Source organism: Chrysemys picta, chromosome 2, assembly GCF_011386835.1.
Source record: "Chrysemys picta bellii isolate R12L10 chromosome 2, ASM1138683v2, whole genome shotgun sequence".
Taxonomy (NCBI): Eukaryota; Metazoa; Chordata; order Testudines; family Emydidae; genus Chrysemys; species Chrysemys picta.
In genome coordinates this window covers 168,034,907-168,058,251 of record NC_088792.1, presented here as the reverse complement: position 1 = coordinate 168,058,251, position 23,345 = coordinate 168,034,907, and the positions used below count along the sequence as shown (strand labels likewise).

The 23,345-nt window shown below is 42.7% G+C and overlaps 1 protein-coding gene across 4 annotated transcripts in view; it reads left to right on the top strand.

Annotated features, from left to right (window-relative positions):
• Nucleotides 1-22,245, top strand: part of DROSHA (drosha ribonuclease III) — a 92,709-nt gene extending 70,464 nt beyond the window's left edge. For all 4 annotated transcript variants that reach the window (XM_065584796.1, XM_065584795.1, XM_065584794.1 and 1 more), the window contains exons 23-27: nucleotides 11,845-11,915; nucleotides 13,598-13,642; nucleotides 16,598-16,755; nucleotides 17,661-17,766; nucleotides 22,066-22,245. In XM_065584796.1, coding sequence (XP_065440868.1) covers nucleotides 11,845-11,915; nucleotides 13,598-13,642; nucleotides 16,598-16,755; nucleotides 17,661-17,766; nucleotides 22,066-22,230 — 545 coding nt within the window. In that variant the 3' untranslated portion in view covers nucleotides 22,231-22,245. The remainder of the gene's footprint in view (nucleotides 1-11,844; nucleotides 11,916-13,597; nucleotides 13,643-16,597; nucleotides 16,756-17,660; nucleotides 17,767-22,065) is intronic.
• Nucleotides 22,246-23,345: the final 1,100 nt, after the last annotated feature.

The window sequence follows — 23,345 nt, the reverse complement described above, 5'->3', positions numbered from 1 at the left end:
ACATATATAGTCCTGGAGCCTTACAACTCCACCTCTTCTTAGAAGGGACCAGGGCACAGGCAGTCTTGCCTAGTGGTCGCAGCTGGGCAGAGGTCTGCACACCAGGGACAATAGTCACTGATAAGGAGTTGGAGGAAACGCAAGAGCTGGATTGTAAGGAAGAGTGAGACCGGGGTCCGAGACTGGAGATCAGAGGGAGTAGCAGGTTGGACTCAGGAGGCAAGAGTCAGGGTCAGAGACAGGCTGGAGTCAGAGACTGGAGATCAAGGAAAGTCTGGCACTGCAGCAGGCTGAAGTCTGTGTGATTGCCCTGGCAACCTCTGGGGTTAAATAGGGCAGTTGTCCAGTCAGAGGGTCGTCACTCTGTCTCTTGGGCAGTACTTCTTGTGGTGCCTACTCTCCACAGTGCTCCCTTGCTGTGCCTTAGCATGGCCTCCCAGCAGCTGTCCCAAGCTCTGCAGACCCAGGTTCTAGTCCTCAGATCCTTTAACCTATGCATGATACACACTTCAGTACTGAATACCATATGAATTCCACTGAGTAACATTGGCTTCTGTAAAGAGACAGGCAGGTGGAAGTTCAGGGCTTCAAAATGAAGTTGCATGTACCTACAATCTGTGGAGTCTCTCACAATGAAGTAAAAATGTTCATAGAATAATTTAACTGTAAAAGGAACAAGGAACAGACTCTCTGTTGCTTTTTACAAATCCAGACTAACACAGCTATCCCTCTGATACTGTAAAAGGAAGTTTACTATAACTGCCCTTTTGCTTCCTCCCCTATTCTCCAGTGAGCATGTCTCTCTAGACTGTTCCTAATCCTGAGTATTTACCTGTGCTGACTGCTATCCAGATTTTGCAGACAATTTGAACCAAGTCATACACATTTTCCCTTGCCTGCTAATTTGCGAGACATGGATAAACCAGCACAGAGATCTGCCAAGGCAATTTTAGGGTTTTGTTGGTTGGTTGGTTTTTTGTTTTTTTTTCTTCAAAGACAAACCTTGAGAATTTGGTCAGGCCAATATAGGAAGGTATAGCATGCTACCAGAGCTCTTCCAACTGAAAGAGGGACCAGCATCAAATCAGCTGGAGGGCACTAAAATCTTGTTTGAGGCTGACTGCACTGGGTAACAAGTATCAGTGAGGAGAGAGAACACCAGTGTCGTCGGCTGTTATCAACTAAAGCACAGAAAACAAGTTGGCAGGCAAATGAAAATTGGTGTTCCCAAGTTATAGGCAAGTTTTACTGTTTTTTTGTTTGTTTTTTAAATAAATCATCTTTATTTCTGGACAGAACAAACACAATATTAATATAAATACATTTTTGTATATATATATGATATATATATATGTGTGTGTGTGTGTGTATATATGTATATATATATATATATATACACACATACATACAATGGTAGAGCCAGTGCGGCAGGGGGTGCTTGCTCAAAATTTTTTTACTGATTGTGAGTGCATATCGCGCACCCTATCAAATAAAATTCAACAGTTCAGATTTATACACTACAATCGAAAATTCAAATGTATGAAGTACAATAATAAAGTTTAATTTATCTATAAAAGGTGGTAACTGGACAAAAGACATGGAAAACATAAAAATAAAATGAACAAGCAGTGAAGTCAAATAAAATTTATTGATGAACTCCACAGTAATCATTTCATACAGTAATTGGGGACATTACGGAAATGGGTTATGCTACCCACAGTGCTGTGTTGCTAAGATTTGAGAGGGAGTTGTCATATTATGAGATTAGTATCCATGTCCCTTTTGGTCTCACCAAAGGAATTTACCCAAATTAGACTTTAATCTGGCAGTTATTTTTGTATCTTCTAGTATAAATTAATGCTATATGGGAAGCAACTTTACTTAAGTCCCTTTACTGTGCAAGTCCTGCAGGTGTGGGATTTGGATCCTCTTTATGCAGTAATAACCTTATTTCCACAAGACAGACTGTAGACGGGTATTAAAAAATAAAATAAACTAAAAACAGTATCTGCCCCCATGTCCCCACACACACTTTCTTGTGGCTGTTGGATAACACTGTATTTAAGAGACTCTTACATTGATTTCCAGTCAGAAGCCATACTAATACTATTTTGATGAAAATACATGGTGGTTGTTTGGCCAACAGAATCCTCCCTTCACTCTTCAATTTAATCTTGCTGGCACTGACTGTCGTGTTTTGTAGGTGTTCTCAATGTACCAATTGTTGTCTTCCTGGTATCATAACCCAGTGGTCTGGAAAGTGGGATGCGCAAGAGGATCCTTGGGGGTGCGCGGCAGGAGGAGTGTCGTTTGGTTCTTTTGCTTCGGCAGTTCGGGTGGGAGTCCGAGCGGCTTTTTTTTTGTTTGTTTTTGCTTTGGCAAAAATGGTAGAGCCGGCGTGGCAGGGGGTGCGTGCTCAAAATTTTTTTACTGATAGGGTGCGTGATCAAAAAAGTTTAGAGATCACGGTCATAGCGGGTCAGTGTTGGCAATGATCCCAGTAAAGGAAGCTCTTATGTGAAATAGAATAAAACAAAGCAAGTAAACTCTTTGAAGCTCTGTCTATGTTAGAAAAATGTACCCTGGTATAACTACGAGTGTAGTTATGCTGGCTCAACCTGTAATATACACATGCTTCATAGGTGTAAATGTAATGACATCCTGCAGGGGTCATATGCAGGGACTGGACCTGCATCTTCTGGATCTAAAAGCATGAGTCTTTACTGTTTGATCTAAAAGGATACCAGGTGGCTCAGGAGGCATAGCAGACACATCAGCCTTTTTATTGGTCTAGCAGCTGGGGAGGCGGGGAAAGAGCCACAATTGGCTAACATGGGTTACAGAAAGCAAGCTTGACATTGGTGCAGTTTACTCCAGTAGATTAAGGCTTGATTTATACAGTTTTTGTACCAGTTGAACTATTTTGGTTAAAGGGATGATTTTGTTTTTTCTAAAATAGCTATATTACTACTACCCTTATCGTTTTACCCATATAAAGGAGTGTTATATTGGTATAACTTATTTCCCTTCCTGTATGGGAGAAGCTATACCAGTGTTAAAGCAATTTTATACTGATATAACCGCATCCACACTCGAAGGGTTGTACTGTTTTGACCATATTGGTATGGTTAAAGTGGTATAGCTTTCTAGCATAAACAGTCACCAGGTACAAGCCCTACTCTATATCAGTGCAGCATGTCTCCCTAAGGGGTTTTCCCTGGTGTAACCACATTGAGTTAGTTACACCAGTGCAAATGTAGGGATTTGACAAATTTAGGTATCGGTGTAGTTACACATGCAAATATCCCTGGTGCAGGCAGGACCTAAGTTCTGGAGGAGCAAGAGATTTATGCTGAACTGTGTCAAGTTAAACTAAATTTCAACTGTTTTTGGAATGGGGGGGAAAATGTATTGGCTGTTGTTTCAGCCCTGTCAGTTCAGCTTTTTATGCATTACACGGGCTCCTAATGCATTTCTTCCTGCCTTGAAAGATATATTGTAGCTTGCTTAGATGGTAACCGCTATATGGGTTCTGCCTTGGGCCATATTGCATTTCATTTGATCAAGTTGTTCTTTTAACTCTGCTTTGCTTTTCATGAGTGCTTTGATCTTTAATTTAAAAATAAAAAAGAAACAGAAGAATGAGTACTAGACTTGTATCTTGTGCTTAGTTCACACGTTTCAGCCCACTAGGAGATTATTATTGTTGTTGTTGATTGCTAAGAAAGCAGACCTACTCTTTGGCCACCAGTGCAGCAAGCTGGACATGCAGTAAGTTTTCTAAAAATTGGGATGCTGTGGGGAGGAAGTTAAAATAATATATATTAGGGCCTGGCTGGGGCTCCTCCCTTAAAGAAATTTAAAATACCAAGTGCATTTTACAAAATTGTAAAACAAAAAAATGATAGCCAAAATATAAACAGCAGTCTGCTATCTACTTGGAATTTTATACTAGCATAATTTGCCTCTGGCCAGCTGTTCTACAAACACTACAAATCATTGTTCTAAATACTAGTGACCCTTTAGAGCATCAGTATTTAAAAAACTGAAAAGTAAGGGAAATATCTGCTCCCCATATGTTGGAATATTGACTCCCTGGTTCCATCTTCTCCCCACAACCAGCTCTCTTAAATCCCTTTCTCCTACACAGGTGTGTCTTCTATGACTGGTTTTAGGATTTCAAAGGCTTCCTTGTAAAGAGGCATGGAACAAAGTGTCAGTAGTTTAAAAATGAAAAATGCTGCACAAACGTATATAAAAATGTGTAACCAGCTGGCATCAATATTGCAAAATCCACAGAAAAAGGCCACTTAGAAGCTAGTGGAGATTGCTGTTTATCTATTTACATATTGTGTGTGTATATATTTATATGTAATATATTTATTGTAGGCGAGGCCTTAAGATTACCCGACACTTCCCATTATAAGACCTTGTTTTCAGTTGTTTATAAACGGTACCAAATTAACTGTTTGGGCTGACATTTTCCATGCTGGATGTCTGCCTCAGGCTGATTTTGGGGGGGAAATTTCATCCAAAACTGTTAGGCTGGTTCTGAGAACAGTGCTTAGGAAAATACATTATTTTGCCCATATTAAAAAAATGTGCTGACCTTTTCTTTGAACAGCTCTAGTTCCTCCATACTTCGGAAAAGGGACTAAAAATTTCCTTTTGTGTCAGGGATATGGCTTTGTGATCGCTGTGATGCTGGTTGACCATGTCATGCTAGAGTGTATTCGGGTCAGTTCACTTGTATAGATCAAAATAATGGTTAGATATATAAGTGTGTACTCAGATGTTTAAACTTAATGAAAACTAGTGGACTGTTACCAGTATTGTTTTCACTCATCTATTCCTGTCATCATGTAATAGCAAACATTTACATGGTAAATATTTGTGTAACTATCAAAGAAATCTTGTGAAATGCTAATGAAGGACCTAAGGACTTTAACAGAAAATAATTTCACGGCAAGTGGCCATTATCTGTATGGTCGGAGGTCAAGAGTCCAAGTGCGAAAAGCCTATGTGGGGAAAGACATTGTCAGCTGGCTTTCTGTGTGAGGGAGCTATAAATATGGATTCAAGAAATGATCCATCATCTCTGGACTGTTTGGATTCTAATAGGGCAGTATATCTGAATGAGAAGACAGAGATCCCCAGAGTTATTCTGGGTAGCCCTGAAGGACTTTTGGGAAACTGGCAGTTTATTACATCACTGCCACCATTTGGAGTTATAAACTGTGATTTACCTGTTGTTATATTTTACCTGCTTTAACCTCTCAATAACTCTTTTTTTTTCTTAGCTAATAAACCATTAGTTAGTTTACTATAGAATTGGCTGCCAGCATTGTCTTTGGTGTAAGATCTAGAGTACCAACTGATCTGGGGTGAATGAAGGGTTTCAACCTGATGTGCTGTGATTTTAGGTTTAAATAACCTTTTATCACAAAGTTTGTCTGGGTGGCAAGATAGACTGGAGAGTCTAAGGGGTCTGTCTATGACTCGATGGTAAGACTGGTATAGTGATGCAGGAATTCACATTTGTTGCTGGCTTTGTGAAATCTAATTATAAAACACACCACCAGTTTGGGCTGTCTGCTCTTGTTTTCTGACATTCTACTCTGAGATAGGCACTGTCAGTTGTGAGTCACTCTAGACAGCATGACAGTTCCTGTGGGAAATTGGCCCATATTTGACCAGGTTATAAGACTTTGAAAAAATCACAGTTCACACATGCTCAGTAGAGACGTCTTTCATTTTAGCAGCTAAAAACTCCAAAGATTCCGCCCTTATTGAGCATATGCAAGCCTCTCACAGCTCCTAGTGCTGACTGGACTGTGCATGCACCATCACCCCAGAGCAACTGAGCATGCTCCATCCCCTTACAGCTCATATGCATGACCAGACTGCATGTATGTCATCCTCACAGAGCACTTGAGCATGGTCCCCGCAGCCCTGGAGCAAAGCTGGGCTTTCCCTGTAATGGCTCTTCCCAGTGGCTGATCTGGGGTGGGGCTGGGCACTGAAACTGAGAGCAGGGAGTCTGTTTGTGAATTATATTGCTCCTGGTTGTATCTTGGCGGTGGTCTTTGTCAGATGTTGGCGGTATGTGAGGCTATGATCCAGAATCACACTAAGATATTTTAGGAAATCTTTGTGCCTGAGTTTAGTGTTCTAGAAGGTAACATTCAAGTTGGTTGTTCAGGTGGAAAAAGGACAGAGCTGTTTTTCCAAGGGTTTGGTCTGAGTCGCCATAACCTACAGCCCTCCTCCAGCTTTTTCACATCTGGGAGGATGCGTTCCGCATGGGTGGAAGTGCTCGCTTGGATGCAATCACAAGGTCATCCACATATCCAAAGTTCCATGGCTGGGTGTGACATAACAGGGTACAAGCCAGACCAGTGAGTAGCTGTGTCACCTCTGCCTTGTAGCCTTGTTGCTACCTGGACTGCTCACAAATAACCTCTACCATGTCAGTCACTCCCAACTATGTCTGTGCGTGCTACAGCCAGCCAGCCGTACCTTAAAGATTACCACAGGGTGACCCCAACACACGCCTAGTCTTCCATTTCCCCCCCCATCCCCCCCAGAAATGTATGTCCTGTACTCCCCAGCCCTCTCCTAGATACTACAAATATAGTAAGTCCATTATTCCTTTAAGGGAATAACATGCACACAACTTATTACCCCCAGTGGAGTTACCCAGACACTTCAACTTGAATGTACTGGATTAAATAAAACAATAAAAAAAAAAGTTTTATTAACCACAAAGAGAGATTTTAAGTGAATACAAGTAATGAGGCATCAAAGTCAGAAATGGCTACAAGAAAATAAAGATAAAACGTTTACTGGTGCCTAACTTAATCTACATTAGATTCAAAGAAAAGTTTTCTCACCACATGCTTCCAGCAGTCTTACTGACCAAACTGTTTAGGTCAGGGCCCCTCCCCCATTGTGCAGCAGCTGCTTCCTTTGTCTTTTCAAGTGCAGTGAATACAATGGGCAGAGGGAGAGAGAGAGAGTGGTGTCTTGCGGTGTCTGCCCCTTCTTTTTATAGTCCTGTCTCCTCTTTGAGAAGCATTTCCAGCTCAGAGCAAGGCAACAGGCAGTCAGTGTGGAAGGGAACTCCATGCTGTTTTTTTGCTAAGATGTGGATTTTTTAGCTCCTGCCCCATGTCCTGCCAAAGAATGGCCATTTAGCAGGCAATGGTCCATCAGCCTTGTTTACACCTGGCTGAGACGTCAGCTTGCCCTTTGTCTCTTAGGAACTGGTTTGGCTACTGCCCAGACTTGTCTGGAAAATCTATTTTTAGTCATTATCCCAGCTTATGTTTATAACTTCTCATATAACGCTACTACATGCACTTTGCCCTGATATTACTGATCAGCAAATTATGAGATTTTAAATGATACCTCACAAGGCATATCCTGTACAAACATTATTACAATAGTGTGTACAGTGTGGGTATAGTCTGTCACACTGTGTCGAAGGCATTTCGCTGATATAAATATTAAAGAGTGATAGTGCCAAGACGTATCCTTTAGGGAGGCATTTCTCAAACTGGGGTCCCAGGGGGTCCATGGGCCACACTGATCAACCCCTCCCCCTCCCTCAACTCCTCCTCCCTCCTCCCAGCGCCTCCTGCATGGAAAAGTCCAGAGGTGCAGTTGGGCTAAGGCAGGCTTCCTACCTGCCCTGGCCCCACACCACTCCCGGAAGTGTCCAGCATGTCCCTGGGAGGAGGCATGGGGGTCTCCGTGCACTGCCCACGCCCCAAGCACTGACTCCACAGCTCCCATTGGCCAGGAACTGCAGCCAATGGGATCTTCAGGGGCAGTGCCTGCGGGCAGGGGCAGCGTGCGGATACCCTCCGACCCCCCCCCGCCTAGGAACCGCTGCCAGAGGGATGTACAGGTCACTTTTGGGGGCTGCCCGAGGTAAGTGCCAGGCCAGAGCCGGCATCCCTCCCGTGCCCCAGCCCAGAGCCCACACCCAAACTCCCTCCCGGAGCCCACACCCCGCTCCCCTTTCTGCCCCAAAACTCCCTGCCTGACCTAGCCTGGTAAAAGTTAGTGAGGGTGGGGGAGAGCCAGCGATGGAGGGGATATGGAGTGAGCAGGGGCGGGGTCTCGGAGAAGGGGCGGGGCAGAGGCAGGGCCTCGGTGAAGGGAGTAGGGCAAGGGCTGAGGTGGCTTAAGCTTCCCCGGCATTGAAGCACGATCCCAGCGCTGACTTGTCTGCCCTGAATATGATATTGGACTATGACCTATGAACTAAATTCTAAAAGAACTCTTTGCAACTTCTAAGCTCACCATCTCTATGTATCTCAACCTCAAGAATTGAACTCATGTCTGTATGTATATTGATCTTTTAACCATCTCTCTTTTTTTTAATAAATTTTAGTTTAGTTAATATAAAATTGGCTATAAGTGTGTATTTGGGTAAGATCTGGAATATTCAATAACCTGGGGGGTAATGTGTCTGATCCTTTGGGATTGCTAGAACCTTTTCTTTTATATGATGAAATGAGATTTTCAGAAATCTTCATCATATTTGACTTAGGTACTTGGATGGAGGCCTGAGGCTGGGTTACTTTAAGGGAACTGTGTTGTTTGGACTTCTGAATAACCAGTGAGGCAATAAAGAAGCTCTTTTGTGCTGGCTTGGTAAATATTAAATATTAAAATATCCACAAGCTTTGGGGATTGACTGCCCCATTTGTTGTAGTTCACCCTAATTGGGTAACCACAGCTGGCTCCCACTGGGACACTGGTCACAATGTTATTAATGTTGGCAAAAATGTATAAGGAAAAGTTTTTCTGTGTAACTTTGGCTGTGTGCTATACCCTATATTAAGGGTGGGCAAACTTTTTGGCCGAGGGCCACATCGAGGTTGCGCAACTGTATGGAGGGCCGGTTAGGGAAGGCTGTGCCTCCCCAAACAGCCTGGCCCCCGCCCCCTATCTGCCCCCTCCCACTTCCCACCCCGACTGCCCCCCTCAAAACCTCCAACCCATCCAGCCCCCCCTGCTCCTTATCCCCTAACCACCCCCTATCCACACCCCCGCCCCCTGACAGCCCCCCTGGGACTCCCACCCCCTATCCAACCGCCCTCTGCTCCTCGTCCCCAACTACCCCCTCCCCGAACCCCCCGTCCCTAATTGCCCCCTGGGATCCCACCCCCTTATCCAACCTCCCCTTCTCCCTGTCCCCTCACTGCCCTCCAGACCCCTATCCACATCTCTGCCTCCTGACAGGACTCCCACTCCCAATCCTCCCTGTTCCCCATCCCCTGACTGCCCCCCTCCCCAACCTCCACCTCATCCAACTGCCACCTCCTCCCTGGCTGCCCCCCAGGATCCCCTGCTCCCTTACTCAACCCCCCCGCTCCCCGCCCCCTTACCAGCAGCAGGAGCTCGCAGCTGCGACACCTGGTCAGAGCCAGCTGCGCTCTGCACGCTGCCCAGCAGGAGTGGCGGGCCAGAGTGTGGCCCACGCGGCAGCGTGGCTGCTGGGGAGGGGACAGGGACTAGGCTCCCCGGCCGGGAGCTCAGGGGACGCGCAGGACGGTCCCGCGGGCCAGATATTGTCCGTGGGCCGTAGTTTGCCCATGTCTGCCCTATACCCATCCCCTATGTTGAGTCTGATCACCTCAGCTTAGCTTTGCTGTACACCAAATAAAGGAACCTAGGTGATGAAACTAGAGTCAAACTGAGTTCTTGGGGCACCGAGTAGAAGAGGTCTCAGAGGAACCTCAGCACCAACTACCTGACTTCACCATGCTACATAAGATATGGATCACAGCCAACCACATCAGAACCTCACTCGGTAATGAAGCTACCTACTAAACAGATGGAAAGTGAAGGACAGCCTGATATGTGAATATGGAGAAGGCATCCAAACCATGGAACGTCTAGTGAACCACTGCTCTCTAAGATCATTCTCCGGAGGCACAGCCTTGATTCATTCAACGTCGTTGGAAGCCATAGAGTGGATGACAGTCCTGGACATCCACCTTTAATGTTGCTTTGCAGGTTGCCATATGTGATGGGGCACTCACCTCTGGTCAATGCCTCCTGCCAGCTGGGTGTAATCTTGCACTTTTTCTCTGCTCCTGGCACCCCATCAGCTGCTGACCTCACTGGACAGGACTTCAGTGGCTCAGCCCTCCAGCCAAGCCACACATGATGCACGAATGAAACCCTTCTGGGGTAACAAAGGTCCAACAAGGATTATTGCTGTGCCTTTGTTAGTGTTTACAGCCCTGTCTCTGGTTTCAGTTGTGAGCCCCTTCTGGGCTAACTTTAAGTCCTTCCTTGGCCTGTTATAGAGCAGCATCCCTAGGACTTTTCCCCTGGAGACTCTTTGTCTTCACCAGTTCTCATTGCCCCACCTCTTCAGCCAGGTCATCACTCAAGTTCAGTCCCCTTGCAGACAGGGAACCAAGAGTTTATAATATAGTCTGTCTGGCCATACCAGGGTCTTCAGCCCGTTCTAGCTCTTTGCTTCGGCTTCTAAACATGCCTTATCCTCTTCTCGGGGCTTAGGACACTTGGCCAGTGGTTGGTGCGGGGACCTGGGCCCATCCACTACTCCAGGTCCCAGCCAGATACCCTATGGAAAGCAATCTCACACTGCTCCTTTTTAACTCCTTCAGTTAGCTGCTACTGTTTTTCTTGGGCATTTTCCCACTAGATCTCTTTTCTTTCACCCATTACTTTCGGGTTACAGTTCTCACGTCTACTCTCTCCTTGCAAAAAGCAAAATGCAGCCAGAACTCAACATCTGGTTATCTCTCAGACCTGTAGCCAAAGCAGAGCACCCTTCTTTGCTGCTCAGGTCACAGCCAGGAACTGACCTGCTAAGCCCCTGCAGCTCCTTTTAACTAACCCACCTGGTCTCTGATTGGCTGCGTCTTATGAGGCCTCTCTAGGAAGGCCTGGAGGACCCATGTTTGCTGTTTTTTCTCCAGGGGCAGGGTGTAGCAGGGCCATGCGTCTCAACAGGAGGCCTTGAAGAGACAGGTACACTTGTTACTCCATACAATATAAGAGAGATTTCCCCAGGCTCCCAAATCAAAAGGTTTGTTTCCATCTAAAACCACTAAAGGACCCAAAATATATCAGTTAAACTTCATTCCTATATAAAATTGCTACAGGGTCCTAGCAATACCAGTGTTCAGAACTATAATATAAGCAATTTAAAAAAACAGCAGTATTCAACACACTATTAAACCTATCTCCAAATAAAAAACATACACCTACACTGATGCCAGTTTGGGGAAAACAAATATTAATTTGGGGGGGGGGGGGGGGGGTATTGATTGGTTTGGAATGTTGAGAGCAGTTCTGGCCAAGATTCACGCAGGATATGGGAATGCCAAAGGGACAAAATAAATTCCCTGGCTGCTGTAAGTTATTTCTTGGTTATAAATGTCCACATATCAAGTGTATGAGAGAATTGTAAGTAGCTGGTTACTTGAAAACACCTATAAAAACAGGATTACTTCTAGCCTAATGCTATTAAAGTTCATTGTTCTGGCATATCACTTTGTATCATTGATATAACTTGTTAGGATTCTAAGAATTTTTTTCTCCTTGTGTTTTACACTGTTGATTTGATACTCTTTACATTTTGCAGAAAAATTCATTTTGCATTTTAATTACAAAGGGGGAGAGAGAGAAACTTGTGGTATCCACAACAGCTGTTACCAAAATTGCTGTTTCCTTTTTTTTTTGGCGGGGGGGAGCAGGGAAGGAGGAAGGGGGGGATTTGTAGTCTCTATTTTGTACTTTTCTGAATACTAGTGCATTTTTACCCTATTATATATTGTTCCTTCCATATAGGCGCTGTTTACCTGGAGGGAAGCCTAGAGGAAGCCAAACACTTATTTGGACGTTTGCTCTTTAATGACATGGTATTTGTTTTCCTATTGGCTGAGTTACTTTTAAAAAACTGTTTTATTCATTTACATGTTAATTTTGTCAGTTTAATTAAAACCACCATTTTTTTTATATTTGGCGGTTGGGGTAGAATATACTACATCTGGTTTTTTTAGTTCAAAGGTAATGAAAACAGCATTTTATAATACTGAGCTATACTGGTCCTGTTGGAAACAGAGTAACATTAATTTGATTCCGTTGGCTCATTGGCTTACATGAAGAAGAGCAAATAGTGCATGAATCTCATAGAACTCCATGTCAGCAGTTATTACAAATGGTAGAAGTCTGTGTTATGGATTTAAAGGTTCCAACTTAGCTGCTGATTTTTGTGGGGGTCAATATAGTTCTAAATGATAGAATTTCTGGGATGGGGGTTAATTAGGAAATTACTTTTTAAAAACTATATTAAAAGTACATTGTTTGAAATTCAGAGGGAGTCCTTAATTCCGGCATTTCCTAACTTTTGAGTGCTTGACCTTGCAACTTTAACATTCTTTTAATCTATGGTTTGTTTGTTTTTATGTAAAGAGTAAATAAAATAGGGAATATATGATTATGTAAAATAAAGATTTTAACAGCATAAGTACGAGATGGTCTTTTTATCCATGAGTGGTGCAGACCTCATGCAACTCATAGGAAATGAATTCTGATAAAACTTTTAAACCACATCATACCATCATGTATTCAGTATATGCCATGTATGTAACACAAACATTGTTTTAGAGGCATTAAAATGTATTGGGACTATTTTTTGTAGCCCTCCAAGTGTTAAAGCTAGGTGTTTCAATCACCATCAGTCCAACTACACAGTTAAAGTCTGTTCCAAATTGGCTATGTAGAAGGCCAGTGAGGATTGATATTTGCTGATTTTTTTTTCATTTATATGTTTTTAAGATGTTTTATTCAGCACCATGGATGTGTGCACATCACTAGCCTATGTAACCACACATTCTCATTACCCCCTACCCTCTTCCTCCTGCTCATTGGCACACAGACCTGTGCCTTTTGTACAACGGGCTTGTAAGCCTTTTGGAGTAGGGACTGGGCATCTTACACATTCAAAAATTACTTAGTATTTGGATGACAGGGCATGTAGGGCGCTAGTGCATATAAATTATAGTTATACTACTGAAGAGATCACTAACACAATGGCCAGGGAATTAATTAAATGATATTTTTCTTCTTTAAAGTCTCAGAGTCTGTGGAACAACAAATAATGTTTATGAGACAAGTATTTTGTGGCATATTGTATCTCAGTAGTTAGATGCTTTTGAGTGTTGTAATGAATGAAACCTACATGACCTACAGTTTTAGTCTTGGCTTTTGGTCAATTTTAAACTTGCTGCGGAGCAGGTGGTGGGAAATAAAGTTCAATCATTAGCTTCAACAAATATTTTTTTCTTTTGTTTTTTAAACTGTTTTTATTTGGTTCAAGGATTTTCTGCCTCTGCGACACGAGCTCATTGGGAGAACTACCAACAGTTTGAGTAGTGAATACCCTATTTTAAAAATGAGATTGCTGGCACTATTGAATTTGCAATAAGCAGTGTCAGCATCTGAAACAGTTCAGTATTTCAAGTAATGCCATCTTATTTAGTACTGTGGAATTTGTTAAATGACTCCCTTGAGCACTAAAGGCATCTCTCAATGTTTGCAGGACCTTCAGGAAGTATGGCTTAATTACCCACTACACCCACTCCAAGTAAGTGTGCCCTTGTCTATCATAAATTTCATATCTCTTCTATTTCTAAGGATGCTTTTCAGTGGCATTCAGCTGTGGTGATATCTTGAAATATTTACTATCAATATTAGTATAGTAGCCATATTTGCTTTTGTGAATTTTTATAAATAACAAGCTTCCTGCCTCATGGCTTGTGTTTAATATATGTGTGGATTTGTAGTGGAGTCTGCTCTGCAGGCAGCTCTGGCCAAGAGAAGGCGCGTGCAGGAACACAGCAGGGAAAGTTCCTTCCACCCCAGGAACACCTGTTCCAAACCCCCAGAGTGAACACACACACACACACACACACACACACCAGAAAAGTACAATGGATATAAGAAAGGGAAATATTTATTTACGGAGGGATGAGAGGAGAAAAACAACAAGGGGAAATATAGGGGGAGAGGTAAAACAGGGTTGCATTCAAACCAAGGCCCCACAGGCCCAATGGTAGCACAGTCTGAAAGGGCAGACACTGAGCAACATGTCTGCACACAGCGTTCAGGAGGCCTGAGCAAAGTTCCAGTCTAGTGGTGAGTCTTCGGCGCCAGTGAACTTTCCCCAACAGACCCCTCTGGTGCCCTCTTCTGCCGCTCTCTGCAAAGCCACACAGAGTGACCACCTCCCCACTTAACTAGCTAGCAGCCTCCCTCCTTATTCCCAGTGCAGAGTCACAAGCCCCAGTACTCACAGCCCCATGCAGCTCGGGGCAGCAGTGATACTGGGTCCAGCTCCAGCCTATCCTTGGGCGATTCCTCCCTGGCACAATGCTCCTGTCCTGGGGTATTCCCGATCGGCCGCCCTGTCCTTCCCAGGCTTCAGGCAGGTTCTCTGCTTCTTCACTTTTGGAGGGCCTGCTTACTGCAGCCCTTCTCTCTCTCTCTCTTCCACTCCAGAGCCCCACCTGGAGTTTCCCTCCTTTCTCTCACTGCTCCTCCTCCCCCCTTAGGTGCCATGCTCTCTAAACCCCAAGGGGTTACACTAGCAAGATAAAGCTAGTGAGAAGTAACTTTGTCTTCCTCCTGTTTATCTATTGTACCTAGAAACCGGGTACAAAAACAGTCTATGCATATTTTATTGACCTCAGCATTTAGATCCTAACTTAATCATGGGAGGTCAAGGGGTTTGAATCAAAATGCTTAAAAAATATTGCTAATTTTTTTTCTCTAATATAGCATGGTTATTTTTTAACAGTGATTCCAGTAAGTTTAATATTACATGGAAACTTAAAGTGTTGGCAAGTCTGAAATTTAATCAGTCTCTTTTCTCATCTATTTAGAAAGTCAATGAGTGGTTAAAATGGGGGGAGGGATAGCTCAATGAGTGGTTAAGATACTAGTCGAGAATGTGGGAGCCTTAAGTTCAAGTCCGTGGTCTGCCACAGACTTCCTGTGTACCGTTGGCAAGTCACTGAAGCTCCCTGTGCCTCAGTTTTCCATCTGTAAAATGGGAATAATAGAACAGTTCTATCTCAAAGAGGTGTGGTGATGATAAATATATTAAAGATAGTCAGATACTCAGATACTATGGTGATGGGAGCCATACAAGTACTATAGTTACCAAGTACTATAGTATAACATTGTTGTGGTTCAGGGCAACTGTATCTGTGGTCCACCAAGGGCATCCGCTCTAGGCTCCCGGCTCCTCAGCCATCACCTCTCTTGGTTGAGACCTGAGTCTCTTTCCCTACTGACCAGGGTTTTTCCAGGCTGTACAATTCCCTGCCTGCAGTAGATATTCCCAAGAAGTCACACAGCGCTTTGCTTTCTCACCAGAGGCTATGAACAGCATAAGGGTCTGCAGTTCTAAGTCAACTCTTCATAAGCAAGCATATTCATTCTTAAGATGAAAGGATTACAGAGAAAACATTAAAAACAATAAAAGAACCTACCCACTTGTTAAAAAGCTTTCCAAAGATCACTTCAGCTCCAATCTTGGTCTCTGGTAGGTGTCAGTCCTTCAACTCCCACAACTGAGTTTTCCCCATGGTTCCAGCCTTCCACAGTGGCGGTACAAGCTCCTGAGAGAAGCTCTCCTCCTTCTGTTTTTTTGTTTTGGGTTTGTTTGTTTGTTTGTTTTAACCTCTCCCTCTAGTCAGGGGTGGCTCTAGGTTTTTTGCCGCCCCAAGCACAACAGGCAGGCTGCTTTTGGCAGAATGCCCGTGGGAGGTCCCCAGTCCCGCAGATTCGGCGGCATGCCTACGGGAGGTCCGCCGGTTCCGCGGATTCGGCGTACCCGCCGCCGAATTGCCGCCGAATCCGCGGGACTGGCGGACCTCCCGCAAGCAAGTTGCTGAAGGCTGCCTGACTGCCGCCCTCACAGGGACCGGCAGGGCGCCCCCCGCAGCTTGTTGCCCCAGGCACACGCTTGGAGCGCTGGTGCCTGGAGCCGCCGCTACCTCTAGTGATCTGTGCTTCTACATGGGTACAACTTGCATTGGAGCTAGTGCCACCCATTTATTCACCACAGGTTATCACTAGTTATTTCTCTTTTCTGCTCCCACTCATTTGAGCTGAAGATTTCATTTCCTCTTTGGCCCAGACACCTCCTACATCCCCACTTGGTGTTGATTCTCTCTGCTCTTGGGCAGAGTCGGCCTGAAGAATACCATTGTAAATATTATTAGAAATTACCTGAACATTGTCCTTTTAAATTTTGTATTTTAAAGCTTTGTCATTTCTTTTTGTTTTTAAGGAAAGGAAGGAGGGAGTAGTAGGGTTGGTTGGTTTGTTTGTTTTTGTTTGCTTTTTGGTCTGCTTCTCGATTATCCAAGTGTCAGTCCAAGTGTGAGGTGGATGTTTGTGTGTATACACAGTGCACGTTTCTGTTTTCCCTCACAAACGGCCAACGGTTTTCAAAAGATTTGCTATTCTCAGATCTTTTTTCTTTGAAATGTATAGTGGCCTTCTATCATTAATTTGCATTTGTTATTTACAGCTGCAAGAATCCAACACTGATCGGCAACTTATCGAGACTTCCCCAGTCCTCCAGAAACTTACAGAGTTTGAGGAAGCAATTGGAGTCATTTTTACTCATGTTCGGCTTCTGGCACGGGCCTTCACTTTGAGAACTGTGGGATTTAACCACCTGACTCTGTGAGTATAAAGCAGAATCCTATGCTTAACTATGCTAATCTTACTGCTGATTTCCTTAATGGTCCATATTTATAATAAGAAACAACTATGTATGTTTAATGAAAGTCATGATCTAATAGTGCAACCTGAGGTAATCAGAGAGCCTGGAATTGCTGCAACAGAGCATGACATTTTGCAGTATGTTAGCTGCCCCATTTTAACAGCACCTTGTAACAGTATGGATTGGATTACCAGAGGAAGCATTTGTGAGAGATATGTTCATTTGAGGGGTTCATAAATGGCAAGAGGAAAGTCACAGTTCAAAGTGCTATATCAGTTCTTTATCCCTGATGCAGTAATGCAATATGTTCACATGGACTTGATGTGGAAAAAGGAAACCCACGCTTTTGGGAGCGAGGACTGTCTTTTTGTTCTGGGTTTGTACAGGCGCTAGCACAGTGAGGTATGGTCCATGTCTGATGTAGGTGCATCCACAATATAAATAATAGAGTAATACCTGGTGACCCCAATCCTGAACCTAAAATAGATTTAGGCCCTGATCCTTTAAATGGTCGTGTATGGGGAGACTGATCCATTGAAATCAATAGGCACAGCAGTTTATCTGCATGCAAAAAATTGCATTATTAGGACCTTATTCCTGATAAATTTAGCACCAACCTGTACCTCCCACATCTCTGGTCTAGTAATTTTGTTTAATGGTAACTACCTCATTTGCTTTCTCCAGAAAGTCAACATACAGCAATAAAGAATTGTTTTCATCACATCTAGTTAACACGAGAAAATTGTGTTAAATGTGTTTAAAAATGAACTACCCTTGCTTTTAAATTACTATATTTTTTAATTTGCATGTTTTTTTCCCCCGGACTGCTTATTGATCTTGCCACATTGATGTTTTCATTTTTCAGAGGCCACAATCAGAGGATGGAATTCCTGGGTGACTCCATAATGCAGTTGGTAGCCACTGAGTACTTATTCATACATTTCCCTGATCATCACGAAGGGCACTTAACGGTGAGAATGCAATCAGTCATGCGGTCCGAGAGAGCAAATGTGGGACAGAAACAAAAATTATAAGGGAAGCTAGTTAGTGACTTATTCTGTATTTGATTAATAACAGAAACTTCAGGCCCCCTGTTCTGAATAAATCTTTGTTAATTCAAATATGTGAATCCTGCAATGGACAGGAAATCGATTTATGAAGCCGGTGCAATAATATTTCTTCCCTCTGTAAAATGGATCAATAGTGGTTGTTATCACACTGATGACCACTGAGACCCAGGTAGTGCTTGTTTAACACAAGTGTTTGAAAGGATGTTTGTTAGACGGAGATCTCACATGAGTTTTTATTCATGTCTACTAGACTATTGAGTCAACTTTTTTTCCATTTTCTATGGTTGTCACTTTGAGTTGATGTTGATTTCCTCCCAGACATTACAATTTATTTTACCCTGGTCAGTCCATTAGTCTCATTAGTTCTATTATTGATTCCAATAGTTTACCAGCATATCCTGCGTAGAAACCCAGGTTTTGGGCCTTTGAGCATCTTACAGCATTCTAAGTGCACTTTGGTAGGCAATGTTTCAATAGATAGCCTTGCAGATTGGTAGAGTACTTGAATGTAGATGGTTATTTATGGCCTGATTATTTGTGGAGAAGAGAATTATACTGCAGAATTTTCTCAGACTCTCAAGGATTAATTGGAATACAAAATAAAAAAAGAACACTGCAAATTATTGGGACTGTCAAGTCTAAAATTTCCTGTTTAACTAGAGGATTGGTTAGAGATTTCAGAGATGTTCAGATGAATTTTCTCAGGCTTTAATGGAAGGGATGAAGATGCTGAATCTTTAACAAAGATTTTTTTTTTATATGTTTCTTAGGCATTTGAGTTACAGATGTTTACAGAAATAACCTCTCCCCCCAAAGTAAACAGTCTAAATAAAAATCATTTTTATTAATTTATCAAGTTTCATGTAAAATATATGTCATCCATACATTCATTCAGGAAATTCAGATTTAATAAGGCCTGAGTTTCTAATGTAAAAAATATTAAACAGAAAAAATAGCTTTTCAGGCCAGTTTTAGTCATCAAAAAGAATTTTTTAAAAAGGTGTGGGGAAGGGCACAAACACCGTTTTTTTTCCTTTGCAGGTCATCTTTAAAAATGTAGGCACCGGTGCAAATATAGTGTGATCAATCTCTCAAGAACTGTTTGGCAGGAAGGGTATAGAACAGTGGTTCTCAACCTATTGACCATTGTGGGCTGCATATGCAGCTCTCTGTGTGTTATGTGGGCCACATCCACATAATATACATACTGCCTTATGGCCCTGAGGCTATCACATGGGCCGCAGCTGTGTGCAGATTGGGCCGCAAGCGGCCCGCAGGCTGCGGGTTGAAAACCGCTGGTATGGAGTGTTACTGTATAATTAATGGCTTTAAATCATCAGGACAATGAGCAGCATAGCTTAGTGTTGTTTAATTTAGTCATAAGTGACTTGGAAAGTGGAACTAGTTACATGTTGTCCAAGTTTGTAGATGAAGATACAAAGCTAGGACATGAATAATTGAGATAATTGTCTTTTCATCGATTTAAATTTGAATGAGATTTGAGAGGTAATTGGAGTGGTGGTGAGTAACTTGGAGAGAAACAGGGAACATTGGGCTATCTATCTATATTTGTCTGTCTATCCTCATTTAGGAACAGATTTCCATTTAAAGTAATTATGGTGTATCAACATACTGCTATATCTGGAGTTTGTGCACAGCATTGGTCACGGAAGTCAAGGTAATGGTAAATGTTCAGATGAGGGCAGCAAAACTGATTCTCAGTGTGAAGTGGTTGTTTATGAAGAAGTTAGTCATATATATCTTGAGAGAAGAAATTTTATGAACAATTTCCAGATAGCTAATGGAGACAAGATATGTTCTACCAAGGATATAAATGTGTAACTGAAGTTTCAGAAAGAATGGTTTAAGCTGGAAATTAGGAAAGGTTTCTTGTCCACAACAGTTCTACCTGCCAGTACCTGTGTGTAATATGCTGGATGAATGCAGAAGTGTCAGACAAAGTTAACTATATATCTGGAATTAACTCCAGCTGAGTGTAGTTGCTGAAGTGTAGGAGACACCTTCCATAATGGAGTAGATTGGGTTCTCAGCCTGGAAGTCGCGATGGGTGGGGGTTTGGGGTGTTGCAATGACTCTGTTGTTCCCATATTACTAAAGTGTATCAGGGTCCTCATTAGATTCTGGCTACATGGGAGGTGGGTCCTTGTATGGAAAAGTAGACTAGATGGACCACTGGTTCTTTTCATCTTCAAGATACATATATTGTATATATTATTAGTATTTATTATTTGCATTACCATAGCTCCTAGGCTCCCCATTCATGGACCAGGACTCCATTGTGCTAGGCACTGTACAAACACAGAATAAGATGATCCCTGCACTAAAAAGCTTACAGTATTCTAGCAGGCAGCCATTTACATGTCATGGCTGCTCAGCACTCTGGTCTCATAGGTTTTGTGTTGTAGTTCGGTAAGATTTTGTTTTGTGTTGTAGTTCGGTAAGATTTTGTTTTGTTTTGGGACTTGGGTGACTGTTGAAAGCGGATGAGTAGGTGGAAAGGCATGGAGAGTTAGGAAGGGAGGGAGTAATATGCTGATCTTGCAGTCAGCCAAGTTGTGATCAAGTTGTGAGTGTCTGCTTCATACATCATTGCCAAAAAAAAATCATGACCATACTGTTCTTTATTTATCTATTGTCAGAGATGAAATATCAAGTGCTGAGAATAAATCTTGATTTTCATAAGCTCAGTTGACACACTGGACCCAGGTAGCATAAAACTTTTGTCTACTAAGCTGAGCAAATGTGACATGGAACTCAAAAGGGAGCAATGTGTGCATATGCAATCTCTCCACCCTGGGTGGCTTGGATTGTTTGTTTGTTTCTTTTTGTTTAAGAAAATGACTCTCTTTACACATAGACTTTAAGGTCAGAAGAGATCATTGTGATCATCTAGTCTGACCTCCTGCACATTGCAGGCCACAGAACCTCACCCACCCACTCCTGTAAAAACCCTAACCTTTGGCTGAGTTAATGAAGTCCTCCAAGAAAAAGGCTCAAGCTCTTTTTAATCACACTTTTCCATTTTGAAACTCCTTAACTTCAATAATCAGGAGATACTCAAGCTGAATGAAAACCCCAAACCACGTTTAAGATGTCTGTAAAGCTTTTATGTAACCATGTTTTCTGCAGAACTCCATACTTACCATGTCTACATTACCACTATAACCAAACCAGGAGATTCAGTTAAAATACACTTGTCTCCTCAATTAGTTACAAACCAGTGGCCATGTACTATAACAATCAGAGCCAGATCCCTCAGCTGACATAAATCAGCTTGGCTCCACTGACTTCAAAGCTATGCTTTATACCAACTGGATATCTGGCCAGGAATGTTCATCTCTTATCCTTCCTTTCCCTCGCACCCCCAATGTAATGGAATTATGAACCAGGTTTGCTAGTTGTGTAGTAGTAGTCTTCCTTGCTTTAACATAGAGAGCATCTTTGTTTTTAATCCTGGGTACAAATATTCTTACACTTTGGATGTACTGTGTGTCTATGGATTTCAGGATATTGTGCTTGTTTGTCTATATTTCCTATGGTAAAACATGTTTAGATTTTGTTAGGATATATACTTCCAGCAAAATCCATACATGAAATAGAGTGATGGGGAGAAGGCATTTGTTTTTAAAGAGGAGCACCACCAATTTTTTTTTAATGTAATGCAGGATTATGGGAACTGCACCTTCTTTCTAAGCAGGAGGCTCTCTTAAAATCCTCCATCAGCATGATTGTGCACTTCTTCCTGCACTGCTATGTCATCTGGGCACCAGCAGCACAATAAAACTGACTAATGCACACAGTCCTAGTCAGTTTCATGCTGCTGCTCCTACCAGTGGTACTGGAGCACCGTACTTACCTATTTTTAGTTGTTTCTGGTAACACCCATGAAGCCAGCCCTGTAATATCTCGACTTCCAAGTAATCCTCTTCCTTACCGTCAGCTGGAATGGAACAAGAGAGACAGACAGTAGAAAGAAGGGACAATGAAACAAAAGTTAGTTCAGAAACAAAAGGAGACTCTCCAGTGATAGGCTGGGTGTAAAAACACCAGCAGAAATCAGAATGTGCTGAGAAGAGAAATGCAGTAAATTCATGGGGAAAAGGACCTAACGAGCTTCTTTACTCTTATAGTTTAACATTACCTAATGTTAAAACTGGGTGGAACTCTTTGTGGTTTCAGTTGTTGCGAAGCTCATTGGTGAACAACAGGACACAGGCCAAAGTAGCAGAAGAGCTGGGTATGCAGGAATTTGCCATCACTAACGACAAGACCAAGAGACCCGTGGCTCTTCGGACTAAGACTTTGGCTGATCTCTTGGAGTGTGAGTGCCAATATGGATCTTAATCAGACTGTTAACAGAATACTTAAATACTTAATTACTTAATTAAATATTTAATACTTAAAAACTAAAAGCATGTGAAAAAATAGGGGAAGCTTATTTGTGAATACCGGTACGTTGAATAAGTATATTGAGACAGTATGAGATAAAGGCCCTCATTCTACCAGGTATTTAAACAGCCCGTTTTCCCCCAGGACTTGTTTAATAATTCCATTTAAAAAGTAGCAGTATTTTAAAATATATGTTTTAACTCTGGTTTTTGGTTGGATGTTGCTATTTTCAGGTTGATACTTCTTCAAGTGATGGTCCTTACGTGTATTCCACACATGGGTACACATGCATGCTATGCACCCAACTCTAGAAATTCTTCAAAGCAGTGTCTCTTGGCCCGCACATGCACAGTAGCTCTCCTTGCTCCCGACCGAGGGTATAATAGGCAGTGCGAGTTGATGCATCTCCAGTTGTTTTTTACCGCTGTATGGCCTGAGTCAGAATTGTGTCCTCCTTCCTGTCATTTCATTACCTATCAAGAAAACATTTGTAAATAGTTATATTTTTAGATTAGTAGTTAAGAAGTTTATAGTATAGTGTATTTCTCCCCGGTTCTGGAGCCAGGTTCCTCCCTGGCTCCAGAACTATGCCCAGAGTCCCAGGATTCAAGAATTGTCTCTCCTGCCCTTGATCCATCTCCATCAGTGAAGAATATTAACACTTCTTGTACTGTCTGGGTGAGGCGCATATCTCTGCAAAGTGCAATATCTGTTGCTCCTTCCCACCCAGAACTCAAGAAGCCCGGGAGCTTCACCTGCAGAAGCACCTGATAGAGAAGACTATGAGGCTCCTTTCCAATCTGGGCCAGGTAGACTCCCCCCCCCCCCCCCCCAAAAAAAAAAACCAACATTGGCATTAACTGCCTAGCAGCACCTGTCCAAGCATGTGCTTTGGTGTGTAGCCTTCAACATGTAAGCCCAAGGATTCTTCTTCCAGGGTTCCCCATGAGAGTAAAGGGCACTGTCATTGATGCAAAAGTATATCCCCGTTGAGGACTGTCCATAAGAAATGAGCTTCCTCCCCAAACCAGTCCAGGTCATGTGAGACATCACAAATGAAACCTAATGAA